This window comes from Pongo pygmaeus, chromosome 21, assembly GCF_028885625.2.
Source record: "Pongo pygmaeus isolate AG05252 chromosome 21, NHGRI_mPonPyg2-v2.0_pri, whole genome shotgun sequence".
In the NCBI taxonomy this organism is placed as follows: Eukaryota; Metazoa; Chordata; class Mammalia; order Primates; family Hominidae; genus Pongo; species Pongo pygmaeus.
The window spans coordinates 29,760,944-29,776,696 of record NC_072394.2 but is presented as its reverse complement, the minus strand read 5'-3'; the positions used below and the strand labels follow the sequence as shown (position 1 = coordinate 29,776,696).

The 15,753-nt window shown below is 43.3% G+C and overlaps 1 protein-coding gene across 7 annotated transcripts in view; it reads left to right on the top strand.

The window, feature by feature from the left end:
• The window catches only part of PANK2 (pantothenate kinase 2), a 56,894-nt gene that overhangs the window by 20,596 nt on the left and 20,545 nt on the right, over positions 1 to 15,753 (top strand). For 6 of the 7 annotated variants that reach the window (XM_054467916.2, XM_063659462.1, XM_063659465.1 and 3 more), the window contains one exon: positions 14,241 to 14,593. In XM_054467916.2, the coding sequence (XP_054323891.1) occupies positions 14,241 to 14,593 (353 nt within the window). Of the gene's footprint in view, positions 1 to 7,925; positions 7,979 to 14,240; positions 14,594 to 15,753 lie in introns of those variants that run through there. The other variant, XM_054467915.2, reaches the window with a different exon arrangement.

Here is a 15,753-nt window from a genome sequence, read left to right as displayed (position 1 = left end):
AGTAGTGTGGAGGACAAACTCATCCTTTGAAGATGACTCGCAAGGCATGTTGTAGCCTGCCAAGGAGACCTTTGGGGCTTGTTGATTTTGGACTCCTACAAATATAACCTTCATAATAAAGCTTTTGTTTGTAGCTTGACAACACTAGCCTAGAAAATGGATCATTTTTTCTTGGCTTTCGGAGGAGCGTTGCTGTTGGCAGTATGGAACTGGAGCTGGGGCCCTGTTAGGCTGCCTTTATTAGGCTCAGCATTTCAGCTTCAGGGAATTAGGACGGATTGACCCCTGGGAGCTGAGGAAAAATGTTAGATTGCTATAGCTTTGTGGCTCATTTGGAGAGGCAAGATGGGAGGTTTTTTTTTTTTTTTTTTTAAGACGGAGTTTCACTCTTGTTGCCCAGGCCAGAGTGCAGTGGCGCAATCTTGGCTCACTGCAACCTCCGCTTCCTGGATTCAAGGAATTCTCCTGCCTCAGCCTCGCAAGTAGCTGGGATTACAGGCATGTGCCACCATGCCCGACTAATTTTTTGTGTTTGGTAGAGATGGGATTTCACCATGTTGGTCAGGCTGGTCTTGAACTCCTGACCTCAGGTGATCCATCTGCCTCGGCCTCCCAAAGTGCTGGGATTACAGGTGTGAGCCACTGTGCCTGGCTGAAAAGATGTTGTTTGTTTGTTGGTTTTTTTTGAGACAGAGTTTCACTCTTGTTGCCCAGGCTGGAGTGCAATGGCATGATCTCGGCTCACCACAACCTCTACCTCCCAGGTTCAAGTGATTCTCCTGCCTCAGCCTCCTGAATAGCTGGGATTACAGGCATGTGCTACCACGCCTGGCTAATTTTGTATTTTTAGTAGAGACGAGGTTTCTCCATGTTGGTCAGGCTGGTCTTGAGCTCCAGACCTGCAGTGATCTGCCCACCTCAGCCTCCCAAAGTGCTGGGATTACAGGTGTGAGCCACCGCACCAGGCCTGAAGGTGTTTTTTAACCTATTGATTTATCAACTTTTTATTTATTTATTTATTGAGACGAAATCTTACTCTGTCGCCCAGGCTGGAGTGCAGTGGCAGGATTTTGGCTCACTGCAACCTCTGTCTCCCAGGTTCAAGTGATTCTCCTGCCTCAGCCTCCTGAGTAGCTGGGACTACAGGTGTGTGCCACCATGCCTGGCCAATTTATCAACTTTAAATGGAACCAAAGTAAATACGGCCTATCTTCTTAGATATATAATAAATACTAAGCAATAAGCAGGGACTAAAAATCGTCCAGTTATGCAGCTGTGTAAAATGGTACAGTATATTACTAGGGCCCATGTGTAAGAATCATGCAGTTGGATAATATGATTGTTTAGTGTTGGTGTCCCTGCCCTCTATCTGGGGAGACCATAGCAGGAAGAGATGTATGTTGTTAAAAATATTTTGCTGGCTGTGTATGCTGGCTCATTCCTGTAATCCTAGCACTGTAGGAGGCTGAGGTGAGAAGGTCACTTGAGACCATGAGTTCAAGACCAGCGTGGGCAACATAGCCAGACCTTGTCTCTCCAAAAATAAAAAGGACATGCATGGTGGCTCACACCTGTAATCCCAGCTATTCGGGAGGCTGAGGCAGGAGAATCACTCGAACCCAGGAGGTGGAAGTTGCAGTGAGCCGAGATTGCGCCACTGCACTCCAGCCTGGGAGACAGGGCGAGACGCCATCTCAAATAAATAAATAAATAAATAAATAAATAAATAAATGATAATAAACAAATTAGCAGAATGTCGTGGCACATGGTGACAGGAGGATTGCTTGAGCCCGGAAGATTGAGGTTGCACTGAGCTATGGTCATGCCACTGCACTTGAGCCTGGGCGACAGAGGGAGACTGTATCTCCGTGTTTTGTTTTTTTTTTTTCTCAAAACATTTCAAAAAATAGGAGGAGGAAGATTAGGCTATTGTAGAGCATCAGGCAATGAAAAGAATGGCTATTTTGATTATTTAAAAGAGCAGTGATTTTTTTGGACTTAAAGTTTGTAGCCTTGTGAGCTTTTCTCAGGTTCATAATTTGGGGTATCTTTATCTTCAGGCACTGTTCAGGTAAGACTGACTGGGATATGAAAACTTCCTTTTCTAAATTGTGGCTTAAAGTTTGCTTTCTAAAAATGAAACCCGTCTCAGTTTTTTAGTAGTCTGTTACATTTTGTGTGTTTATATTTCCTGAATGTAGAATTTGTTGTTGAATCTGCTGATTTTACGATATGTGGTCTTTTATAAGTATCTAGTCCCTGAGTTTAAAACTATTTTGGGAATAAGAATAATTATTAAAGTACATCTTGTAATGTTAGGCCAAGTTATTGCTTCCTAGAACAGCCTAGACATGGATTTGCGATGTTATTAACCATCTGTGGTCTGGTAAAAGTGTAGTTCATAATATTGGAAAATTGAGCACACTTTTAAAAGTAAACTGTGTTTTTTTTTTTTTTTTTTGAGACGGAGTCTTGCTCTGTCACCCAGGCTGGGGTGCAGTGGTGCGATCTTGGCTCACTGAAAGCTCCTTCTCCCGGGTTCATGCCCATTCTCTTGCCTCAGCCTCCTGAGTAGCTGGGACTACAGGCGCCCGCCACCACGCCTGACTAATTTTTTTTTTTTTTTTTTTTGTATTTTTAGTAGAGACGGGGTTTCACCATGTTAGCCAGGATGGTCTCCATCTCCTGACCTTGTGATCCACCTGCCTCGGCCTCCCGAAGTGCTGGGATTACAAGCATGAGCCACCATGCCCAGCCTACTGAACTATGTATTTCCCATTGGAAAGTGTGATGTTGTGAAATATATTGGTCTTTTGCCCATTTCCTGGCATACAACTCCTGAAATCCTTAGAAACTCCACAGTGATGTCCTTTTGTGTGCTAAGGAGTTAACTGACGGCTGGAAGCCTCTGGGACTTAGTCATGGAAAGAACAAGACAGGATTAGAGGGTTGGGACTTTCACTCCTCCCCAGCCTCTGGGGAGGGGCAGGGGCTTGAAGGTTAAGCTGATCACCAGTGGCCAGTGATTTAATCAATTATACCTGCTAATGAAGCCTCCAATAAAAACCCAGGAGGACAGGGTTTGGAGAGCTTCTGGATGGCCAAACAAGAGGTTCCAGGAGGGTGCAGTGCCCGAGAGCACAGAAGTTCTGTGTCCCTTGCCTATACTGTGTACTATGCGTCTCTTCCTCTGAATCTTTTGAAATGTCTTTATAATAAACCGGTAAATGTGTTTCTTGGGTTCTGTGAGCCAGTCTAGCAAATTAATCCAAACCAAAGAGGGGTCACGCGAACTACAGCTTGAAGCCAGTTGATCAGAAGTTCTGGAGGCCCAGATTGGCAACTGGTGTCTGGCAGAGGTGTGCTGGAGGAGCAGTCTTGAGGGACTTAGCCCTTAACCTGTGGCATATGAAGCTATCTCCAGGTAGATAGTTGTTGGAATTGCATTGGAGGGCACCCAGCTGGTGACTGCTGCAGAATTGGTTGCTTGCTTTGTGTGTGGGCTCACAGAAGTCTTTCTGTGTTGATCGTTGCTGTGGTGTGAGAGCAGAGGGAAAAGTTTGTTTTTCCACACTCTTAAAGCATTTCAGTCGTTGAGACCATTATGGGACCTTGTGCTTTGCATACGTTTTGAAATGTGGCCTAAGTCAAGTATAGGTTGTCTAGATTGAGTACCTTGGAGGTCTTAATATCAGGAAATATGTTAAGGGCTGTGAATAGACTGAAATATCTGAAAATTAATGGCCAGGACTCACTAACTAGAAGGAGGGGGGCCTTCTCTTATCAGTGAGATGAGGAATGGGATGATATAATAAAAGCTCTAGGCTGGGTGTGTTAGCTCACGTCTGTAATCTCAGTACTTTGGGAGGCTGGGGTGGGTGGATCGCTTGAGCTCAGGAGTTTGAGACCAGCCCGGGCAACATGGTGAAACCTCGTCTCTACAAAAAATTAGCTGGTTGTGGTGGCCTGCACCTGTAGTCCAGCTACTTGGGAGGCTGAGGTGGGAGGATCACTTGAGCCAGAGAGGTTGAGGCTGGAGTGAGCCTGAACCCAGTGATTGTACCACTGTACTCTAGCCTGGATGACAGAATGAGACTGTGTCTCTCAAAAAAACAAAAACGAAAACAAAACCTGGGTGCAGTGGCTCATGCCTATAATCCCAGCACTTTGGGAGGCCGAGGTGGGAGGATTAGTTGAGGTTACGAGTTCAAGACCAGCTTGGCCAACATGGTGAAACTGTCTCTACTAAAATATGAAAACTAGCTGGGCGTGGTGGTACGAGCCTGTAATCCCAGCTAATCGGGAGGCTGAGGCAGGAGAATCGCTTGAACAACTGGGAGGCAGAGGTCGCAGTGAGCTGAGGTCTGTCACTGCACTCCATCTGAGCAACAGAGCGAGACTCCATCTCAAAAAAAAATTCTCTTGGTTTTAATTATATTGGATTTTATTTTTTGGAATCTGTTGAGATAATCATGATTTTTTTTGCTTCATCTTACTAATTGGAATTTCTAATGTAAAAGCCATCGCTGCATTACTGAGAAGAATCCCTTTTGGCCATGGCCTATTAATCTTACTGTACAACTAGATTCCATTTTTTATTTTATTATTTATTTATTTTGAGATGGAGTCTTTCTGTCACCCAGGCTGGAGTGCAGTGGCACTATCTTGGCTAACTGCAGTCCCTGCCTCCCGAGTTCAAGCAATTCTCCTGCCTCAGCCTCCCGAGTATCTGGGATTACAGGCGCCCACCACCACGCCTGACTAATTTTTGTATTTTTAATAGAGATGGGGTTTTACCATGTTGGCCAGACTGGTCTCGAACTCCTTACCTCAGGTCATCCACTCGCTTCGGCCTCCCAAAATGCTGGGATTATAGGCGTAAACTACCGCGCCCTTAGGCTTTCTTGTTGAGTATATTTAATAAATATGTAAGGCTAGATGTTTCCGTTTAAGTACTACTTTGGGTATATCCTGTTGGTTTCTATATATTGTATTCTCATTGTCATTCATTTAAAAATAAATTTTGTTTTGATTTCCTTGTTAATCCCAGAGTTAATAGTTTAAAAATTTCGAAGTAGATAGATTATTTCTTTGTCTGTTGGATTAATTTCTAATTTTGAAGTTTTGCAGTAAGTGAATGTGACTTGTTCTTTGGAATTTGAAGTTCTTTAAGCTAGTGCAGTTAATTTTTGTGAATGCTTTATGGGTTTTTAAAGGAATGTTTGTTTGCGTGGTTTTGTTTTGGGAAGCAGTCTTGCTGGTGTTGAGTGTTTTTTTTTGTTCGTTTGTTTTGGGAAGCAGACTTGCTGTTGCCCAGGCTGGAGTGCAGTGGTGTGACCTCGGCTCACTGCACCCTCTGCCTCCCGGATTCAAGTGATTCTCCTGTCTTAGCCTCCCGAGTAGCTGGGATTACAGGTGCCCACCACTGCATCTGGCTAATTTTTTATATTTTTAGTAGAGACGGGGTTTCACCATCTTGGCCAGGCTGGTCTCGAACCCCTGACCTCGTGATCCACCCACCTTGGCCCCCCAAAGTGCTGGGATTACAGGCGCCAGCCACCGTGCCCAGCCAGCTTTTTTTTTTTTGAGATGGAGTCTCGCTCTGTCACCCAGGCTGGAGTGCAGTGATGCAGTGTAGGCTCACTGCAACCTCCACCTCCTGGGTTCAAGTGATTCTGCTACCTCAGGCTCCCAAGTAGCTGGGATTACAGGCATGTGCCACCACACCCGGCTAATTTTTTTTTATTTATTAGAGACGGGGCTTCACCATGTTAGTCAGGCTCGTCTCGAACTCCTAACCTCAGGTGGTCCACCCACCTCGGCCTCCCAAAGTGCTGGGATTACAGACGTGAGCCATTACGTCTGGCTGTTTTTGTTTTTTTTTTTTCCCCCAGAGTTCTATTTGTGTTTACTAGATCCACCTTATTAGCCATGATATTAAAATTCTCTACCATAATTTTGTAGGTGTGTGTGCAATCTACAAATTTCTGAGGTCTGTGTCATTCTCATACTGACTTGTAGATGTGTCAGTTTCTCTTTGTTAGTGTTTTTGAAGTATGTGTTATGTGCATAAGGAACATGGCTATTACATTCATCGGTTGTACTTTTTTTTTTTTTTTTTGAGATGGAGTCTTGCTCTGTTGCCCAGGCTGGAGTGCAGTGCTGCGATCTTGGCTCGCTGCAAGCTCTGCCTCCCGGCTTCACGCCATTCTCCTGCCTCAGCCTCCCAAGTAGCTGGGACTACAGGCTCCCGCCACCACGCCTGGCTAATTTTTTGTATTTTTAGTAGAGACGGGGTTTCACCATTCACAGGATGGTCTCGATCTCATGACCTCGTGATTCGCCTGCCTCGGCCTCCCAGTGTGCTGGGATTACAGGTGTGAACCACTGTGCCTGGCCCATCAGTTGTACTTTTTATGCACATGAGAGAGTTTTTTTTGTCCCTTTTTAATGCTTTTTTGTTTGTGTTGTTTGGTCTGCTAGCATTCTCCAGGCATTTATTTTAGTCATTTAAATTCAAGTGTATAAATTCAGCAAGTGAGTTAAGTGAATGGTGCCAGTGATTCTACCCAGTGTTTCCGTCAGTAACTATATGATTATGAGTGAGTATAGGGATGAGAATGGTGAATCTCCTTTCCCCTGTAGGGAAAGGAAGGGGCAGTGATTGTCTGGAGGGGCACCTCTTATAATGTGAGCATAGCTCTTTGCCAAATGAAATACTGGCCTTGAAACAAGGTATGACCTTTACTGTACTATGGTTCTTAATGTAAATCAGCTGCTTTATCTAGTATTCATCTCTAGTGAGGTGCTCAAGAGTGCTTAAGATTTTTATAATGTGTAATACTTTTGACTAAATGCCATTTTCATCTTTCAAAGCATTCAACTCCTCCTCATCATGTGACTCCATTGTGGGTGATTTACCATTTTTCCTTCAGTTTACTTGTATAATCTTGTTTGAGGTGTCTTTTTACATCAACATATACTTGAATGTCTCCTTTTTTCTCCTAATTCCTGGTTAAGCTCACAGAATTTCCTCTTCAGTCTAGAAGAGAAATTTGAGCTATTTGTGATTACTGATAAGTGCATTCATTCCTATCATTTATTTATTTATTAAATTATTTTTAAATTTTTTTGAGATGAAGTCTTGCTCTGTCGCCTAGGCTGGAATGCAGTGGTGCGATCTTGGCTCACTGCAACCTCTGCCTCATGGGTTCAAGCGATTCTCCTGCCTCAGACTACCGAGTAGCTGGGGTTACAGGTGTGCACCACCGCACCTGCCTAATTTTTGTATTTTTAGTGGAGATGGGGTTTCACGATGTTGGCCAGGCTGGTCTCGAACTCCTGACCTCAAGTGATCCACCTGCCTTGGCCTCCCAGAGTGCTGGGATTACAGGCTTTATTATTTATTTATTTATTTATTTATTTATTTATTTATTCGACAGGATCTTGCTCTGCTGCCAGGCTGGAGTACAGTGGCTGTATCACAGCTCACTAGCCTCAAACTCCTGGGCTCAAGCGATCCTCCTGCCTCAGCCCCTGGAGTAGCTGGGACTACAGGTGCATGTGATCATACCTAAATTTTTTTTTTAGAGATGTGGTCTTGCTATGTTGTCTAGGCTGGTCTCCCAACTCCTGGCCTCAAGTGATCCACCCACCTTGGCCTCTCAAAGTGTTGGAATTACAGGCATGAGCCACCACACCTGGCTGTTTTGTATTTACTGTACTTTTCCCCATTTCTTGTCAATCAGTTTTTTTGAACTGATTGCTTTATTTTTTTTCTAATGTGAAAGTCATTTTTTTTTTTTCTCCTCTGGAGTTACCTCTAAATTTTGACACATTTAAACTATCACTTCTGTATTCTTGTGTAGAATTAATCAGAATCTATCTTTTCTTCCCTTTTCCAACAAGACAGAACTGCTGCTTGCTTTCATTTCCTTCTCCCTTCTCTTCCCTCTTCGACTTCCTATGTCAAAATCATGTAAGTATTTTAGTTTCAGATTGCTTATTTTTGTAAAAGTCAGTACTTTTGTTTATTTCTTAAAGCTCTTTGATAAGTTTCTTAAAGCTCTTGGATGTTTTAAAATTATGATGGCGTTCATCTACCAATTATGTTAGAGAAGGTCTTTGAATAGTAAAGTTGATCCCTTACATACGTGAAAATTGTTTTTGCACTCCCACTTGAAAGCTTATTTGGTTGGCTGGATACAAGTTTCAAAATAATTTTCCTTATAACTTTCAAGCCAGTACTCTGTTGTCTTCTGGCATCTGTGCTGCTGATGAAAAGTCTGATACTGACTTTTATGTGATTTATGTATCTTTATAGGAATTCAGTTTTTTCCTTATATCTTGAAATTTCAATAGGATGTGTCTAAGTTTTCTTCCCCATCTCTCCTGACTGATAAACACTGTTCAACACTTAACTTAGAGTAACCTGATGATTGGCGTCTTCCCTCTCCCCAAGGAAATTTCTGGAACTCACATAAGATGTTGGTCTTTCTGGTTCTATATTCTCTCCCTCTCTTTTTTTTTTTTTTTTTTTTTTTTTAATTAGAGACAGAGTCTCACTCTGTTACCCAGGCTGGAGTGCAGTGGCATGGTCATAGCTTGCTACATCCTTGACCTCCTGGGCTCAAGCTATCCTCTCACTTCAACCTCTCAAGTAGCTGTGACTACAGGTGTGTGCCTGGCTAATTTTTTTATTATTTTTTATTTTTGCGACGGAAGCTCACTCTGTGGCCCAGACTGTAGTACAGTGGGGCAATCTCGGTTCACTGCAACTTCCACCTCCCGGCTGCAAGCGATTTCCGGCCAATTTTTGTATTTTTAGTAGAGATGAGGTTTCATCATGTTGGCCTGACTGGTCTCAAACTCCTGACTTCAAGTGATCCACCCACCTCGGCCTCCTAAAGGGCTAGGATTGCAGGCATGAGCCACTGCACCCGGCCTAGTTTTGTTTTGTTTTTTTTAGAGATGGGGTCTGGCTGTGTTGTCCTGGCTGATCTTGGACTCCTGGCTTCAAGTGATCCATCTCGGCCTCCCCAGATGTTGAGGTTACAGGTGTGAGTCACCGCACCCAGCCAGGTTCCATTTTCTCTATATTGACTATATTGACCTTTCCTTCATACTTGAAAAGCATTTGGGGATAATCTGTTAATTTTGTTTTCCATTTGTTTTTTCTGTGCCCATTTTGATGTTAAATATATCTGTCAAGTTTTATTTTAGCAATTGTTTTTTCTCTTTTATAACAGCATCTTTAATGTTGTAATTTACATACAATAAACTGCATCCATTTAAAATATACAATTCTATGAGTTTTGACAGATAGTATAGCCACACACACACACAACCCTTTTACCCCCAAACAAGAGTTGGGTTACCAGAGTTTTTCCCTCCTCCTGTGCAGTGCAACCCCAGCTCTCTAGCCCATGATTTGCTTGCTTTCAGATGTAAAAATGATTAGCTTGCCTTTTTTTTTTTTTTCCTTTTTGAGATGGAGTCTCCCTCTGTCGCCCAGGCTGGAGTACAATGGTGCAATTTTGGCTCATTGAAATTCACTCCTCGTCCTGGGTTCAAGTGATTCTCCTGCCTCAGCCTCCTGAGTAGCTGGGATTACAGGCATGCACCGCCACACCGGGCTAATTTTTGTGTTTTTAATAGAAACGAGGTTTTGGCATGTTGGCCAGTCTGGTCTTGAACTCCTGACCTCAGGTGATCCGCCCGCCTTGGCCTCCCAAAGTGCTGGGATTACAGGCATGAGCCACGACGTCCGGCTTTTTTTTTTTCTTTTCCTTTTTTTTTTTTGAGACCGAGTTTTGCTCTTGTTGCCCAGGCTGGAGTGCAATGGCGTAATCTCAGCTCACTGTAACCTCTGCCTCCCAGTTCAAGTGATTCTCCTGCCTCAGCCTCCCAAGTAGTTGGGATTTCAGGCACGTTCCACCATACCCAGCTAATTTTTTTTTTTTTTTTGAGATGGAGTCTTACTCTGTTGCCCAGGCTGGAGTGCAGTGGTGTGATCTCGGCTCACTGCAGCATCCATCTCCTGGGTTCCAGCGATTCTCCTGCCTCAGCTTCCTTAGTAGCTGGGATTATAGGCATGTGCCACCACGTCCGGCTAATTTTTTTTATTTTTAGTAGAGACGTGGTTTCACCATGTTGGTCAGGCTGATCTCGAACTCCTGACCTTGTGATCCGGCCGCCTCAGCCTCCCAAAGTGTTGGGATTACAGGCGTGAGCCACTGCGCCCAGCCTAATGTTTTGTATTTTTAGTACATATGTTTAGTACATATGTACATATTTTAGTATAATATGATTTCACCATATTGGCCAGGCTGGTCTCGAACTCCTGACCTCAGGTGATCTGCCCGCCTCGGCCTCCCAAAGTGCTGGGATTACAGGCTTGAGCCACTGTGCCTGGCCAGTTTGCATTTTCAAAAGTTTCATATAAATGGAATAATATAGTATGTAGCCTTTCGTGCAAGGTTTATTTTATCCTATTTTTGAGATTCATGAAAATTAAGTATGTAGTAGTTTGTCCCTTTTTTTTGGTTTTCAGAGCATTCTTTCCCACAATCAGGAAATTAACATGGACAAACTGTATTTAAATTTTGCCAATTTTGGCTGGGCATGATGACTCAGGCGTGTAATCCCAGCACTTTGGGAGGCCAAAGTGGGAGGATAGCTTGAGGCCAGGAGTTGGAGACCAGCCTGGACAACACAGTGAAACCTTGTCTCTCCAAAAAATTAAAAAATTAGCTGGCATGGTTGTGTTCCTGTAGTTGTAGTTACTTGGGATGCTGAGGCAGGAGGATTGCTTGAGCCCAGGAGTTCAAGGTTACAGTCAGTTGTGATTGAGCCATTGCACTCCAGCCTGGGAAACAGAGCGACACGCTGTCTCTAAAAATAAAAAGGTGAAAAATAAATAGAAACAGTTTTGCATGGATTCTTTTGTACGTTGTGTATTTAGTTGTATATAATTTTATTGTGTTAATTTTTGCAACCACACACATCTGGCAATCGTTTTTTAATTTTTGATTTTTCTCTATGGTAGCTTTTTTTATGGATGAGATATGATTTTACCTCTGAGAATATTTTTGATTCTGTTTATTCCTGCAACTCTTTCTTCAGATATTTAGTTTCTCATTTTTGTATTGTTTATTTCCCTTGTAGTTTTTCTAGTTTGTAAAAGTGATAATCTCTGGTTTGAGAATTCCTGTTCTTCTGCCAGTGGATTCAGTGTCTGTTTACCAGTTGGTCAGGACTGATTTTAGGGGAGGTATGAGATATGTGGCAAAATATGGGGTAAAATGTCTCTGTTATTTCTTCTGGGTAATAGCAGCCACCTGAGTGCCATCCTGATTCTGGGGCTCCAGTGCCTGTTTCCAGTGAAGACTTTGCTTCTGTCGGTGTTGGGGATAGAACATGGTTATTGGTAGAGGGAGTGGCGTGTCCACTTGTGCCAAACACATTTCCCCACCATCACTTGTGACTGCACCAGACCTGCTTTTGTTTCCCCATGGTAGCCACCCTAAACCTACAGCTTGGATAGAATACCCCTACATTCTCTCGCTCACCTTCACAGCTGATCCCAGTTTTAATAGCATTCCTCTTTTGAGGCTTATGCATGGTTATTGCCTCTGTAAACCTAGTTCTGCTGCTGCTATCTCTTCTTGTTTCCCAGAATTATTTTAGAAAATAATATATCAATAAATCCACACCTTTTTTTTTTGAGGCGGAGTTTTGCTCTGTCACCCAGGCTGTAGTGCAGTAGTGCAGTCTTGGCTCACTGAAACCTCCACCTCCCGGGTTCAAGCAGTTCTCCTGCCTCAGCCTCCTAAGTAGCTATGATTACAGGTGCCTGCCACCACGCCCGGCTAATTTTGTATTTTTAGTAGAGATGGGGGTTTCACCATGTTGGCCAGGCTGTTCTCGAACTCCTGACCTCAGGTGATCCGCCCTCCTCATCCTTCCAAAGTGCTGGGATTACAGGTGTGAGCCACCGTGCCTGGCCTAAACCCACATCTTTAGTAATTTCTAGGATTTAGATTGGGAAGGGAAGCATGTACAGATGCTCTTTGACTTATGATGTTTATGCTACATTCCATAAACCCATCAGAAGTTCAAAATACTGTAAATCAGGCTGGGCGCAGTGGTTCACACTTGTAATCCCAGCACTTTGGGAGGCTGATGTGGGTGGATTGCTTGAGCCCAGTTCAAGACCAGCCTGGCAACATGGGGAAACCCTGTTTCTACAAAAAATACAAAAATTAGCTGGGTGTGGTGGCATGCACCTTTAGTCCCAGCTGCTCAGGAGGCTGAGGTAGGAGGATTACTTGAGCCCAGGAGGCAGAGGTTGCAGTGAGCTGAGATTGTGGCGTTGTGTTCTAGCCTGGGTGACAGTGAGACCTTACCTCAAAAAAGAGAAAAAGAAAATACTGTAAGTCAAAATGCATTTAATATACCCAACCTATTGAACATCATATCTTAGCCAAACCTACCTTAAATGTGCTTAGAACACTTATATTAGCCTACAGTTGGGCAAAATCTTCTAGCATAAAGCTAGATGATTTAATAATGAATAATATAAAAGATAATTATTTTACAATAAAATGTCAAATATCTCTTGGAATTTATTGACTACTGTACTAAAAATAAAAAAAAAACTTGAAGTAGAGTTTCTACTGAATGCTTATTGCACCATTGTAAATTTGAAAAATCATTACATTGAACCCTCATGGGACCTTCCGTATGTCTGTGCAGTCCATTTTGATCCAATCTCTTCAGGCCTTTTTTTTCTTTTTTTTTTTCTTTGAGATGGAGTCTCGCTCTGTTGCCAGGCTAGAGTGCAGTGGCGCGATCTCGGCTCACTGCAACCTCTGCCTCGTGGTTTCAAGCAATTCTCCTGCCTCAGCCTCTGGAGTAGCTGGGACTACAAGCACACGCCACCACAGCCAGCTAATTTCTGTATTTTTAGTAGAGATGGTTTCACCATGTTAGCCAGGATGATCTTGGTCTCTTGACCTTGTGATTCACCTGCCTTAGCCTCCCCAAGTGTTGGGATTACAGGTGTGAGCCCCCACACCTGGCCTTTTTTTATTTTTATTTATTTATTTTTTTGAGATGGAGTCTCGCTCTGTTGCCCAGGCTGGAGTGTAGTGGTGTGATCTCGGCTCACTAAAGCCTCCACCTCCCGGGTTCAAGCGATTCTCCTTCCTCATCCTTCCTCAGCCTCCGGAGTGCTGGGATTACAGGTGCCCACCAGCATGCCTGGCTAATTTTTGTATTTTTAGTAGAGACAAGGTTTTACCATGTTGGCTATGCTGGTGTCGAATTCCTGACCTCAGGTGATCTGCCCGCCTCGGCCTCCCAAAGTGTTGAAATTACAGGCGTGAGCCACTGCGCCCGGCCCTGCCTCCTTTTTTTTTTTTTTTTGAGACAGAGCCTCACTCTGTCACCCAGGTTGGAGTGCAGTGGTGTGATCTCAGCTCACTGCAGTCTCCACCTCCCAGGTTGAAGCAGTTCTGTTTCAGATTCCTGAGTAGCTGGTACTACAGGTGCACGTCACCATGCGTGGCTAATTTTTGTATTTTTAGTAGAGATGGAGTTTTACCATATTGGTCAGGCTGGTCTCAAACTTCTGACCTCAGGTGATCCACCCACCTCGGCCTCCCAAAGTGTTGCAATTACAGGTGTGAGCCACTGCGCTTGGCCTAAAGGACATTTTGGGAACCGGTGTTAACGTCTATTGAAACCTTTTATTTTTGGAATATCAGATTTTGAAAGATAAATTGACCATTGGAGGTTATATGTTACATAGGTTTGGGAATTTCCTGTTTCTAGTTTGCTGCTAAACCAGAACTCTGAAGTCTCAACTTTTTTTTTTTTTTTAAGCCAATAGGAAAGATAGATTTTCATTCTGAATCTCTGTTTTTCACAGTTGAGGCTTATGAGTAGTCATCTTGTTATTTTTAAAATACTTCATAGTGCAGTTTGGGCTTTTCTGACAGGATGGTTGGGTTGGCTCAATACTTTGATGTTTTTCTTTTTCATCTTTGCCGTAGTATTTTTTTTTTTAAGTTATGCATCTAAATCAAGACAGAATCACATTTCTTTGCCCCAAAACCCTTTTGCTTAGAATTATGTTCTTTGGAAACCCTAGGGTTTGAAATAAGTTGCTACTGTGGTAAGTGTAAATTTAATTTTCAGAAAAAAGCTGTTCTGACTTACTTTTCTTCCCCATTTAGTTTTTCCATGGTTTGGACTGGATATTGGTGGAACTCTGGTCAAGCTGGTTTATTTTGAACCCAAAGACATCACTGCTGAAGAAGAAGAGGAAGAAGTGGAAAGTCTTAAAAGCATTCGGAAGTACCTGACCTCCAATGTGGCTTATGGGTCTACAGGCATTCGGGACGTGCACCTCGAGCTGAAGGACCTGACTCTGTGTGGACGCAAAGGCAATCTGCACTTTATACGCTTTCCCACTCATGACATGCCTGCTTTTATTCAAATGGGCAGAGATAAAAACTTCTCGAGTCTCCACACTGTCTTTTGTGCCACTGGAGGTGGAGCGTACAAATTTGAGCAGGATTTTCTCACAGTATGCATTTTTTAGCTTATATACAATTTATGGTAATTTGATTGTTAAAAATAATGCCAGTAGCAAGTGGTGAAATAATTTCTATCTCTAATGGATCTTGAATTTTCTTGAGTCAAATGAAGATGAAAGGTACGCTAGTGATAGTCAGGAGTTAGCCATCTAGAGGTGGTTGTATAGTTCAGATGTATGTACGACAGTCACAGCCACTAAAAGGGCAGCATTTTATTGTTCCTTTAGTATGAAAAATTAGGGCATCTGCTATACATTGAGGAAGAAACTACCTAAAAGGAACATCATTAGATCATGAACAATGAGATTGAAATATAATTAAAATCATTTCACGTCCAAATTGTTTTTAGTCTTGTCTACCACATAATTTCTCTTGTCTCCCTCAGTTGTTTGCTGGCATGTTCACTAACTGAAAAAATAAGGAACTCTTGTCAAAAGTGGTGTTTTCAGGCTCAGGGCTGGTCTAAGATGGGTGACTGCAGAGCCCTCCTCTCCCAGAATGCTTTCTGATGTGTTCTGTGCTGCACACTTAACTGGAGTCTCGCCACCATGTCTGGCCCCTGGAGGAATGCTGCTAGGCGCTCTATCTTGCTTTCATTGAGTGAACACTGGAGAACATCGTGAGCAAGGCCTTGAGGCTAGGTCCTTTCAGGGTGGGTGGTGGGGGTAGGCCGGAGAACTGACAAATGAATTGGCCAAGATCCCGACCTTCAGGGTGCAATGCAGATTGAAAATGTCTTCAGTGACTGACTGTTTTTCTATTGCTAAATGAGAGAATATTAGTCCGAAAGAGATTCTGCCTTTTTGTTTTGTTTTGTTTTGTTTTCTTGAGATGGAGTTGCGTTCTTGTTCCTAGGCTGGAGTGCAATGGCATGATCTTGGCTCAACATAACCTCCACCTCTCGGGTTCAAGCGATTCTCCTGCTTCAGCCTCCCAAGTAGCTGGGATTACAGGCATGTGCCACCATGCCCGGCTAATTTTGTGTTTTTAGTAGAGACAGGGTTTCTCCATGTTGGTCAGGCTGGTCTCGAACTCCTGATCTCAGGTGATCTGCCTGCTTCAGCTTCCCAAAGTGCTGGGATTACAGGGGTGAGTCACCTTGCCCAGCCCAGATTCTACCTGTTATTCTGCATGTCTTTTAGTAGAGATG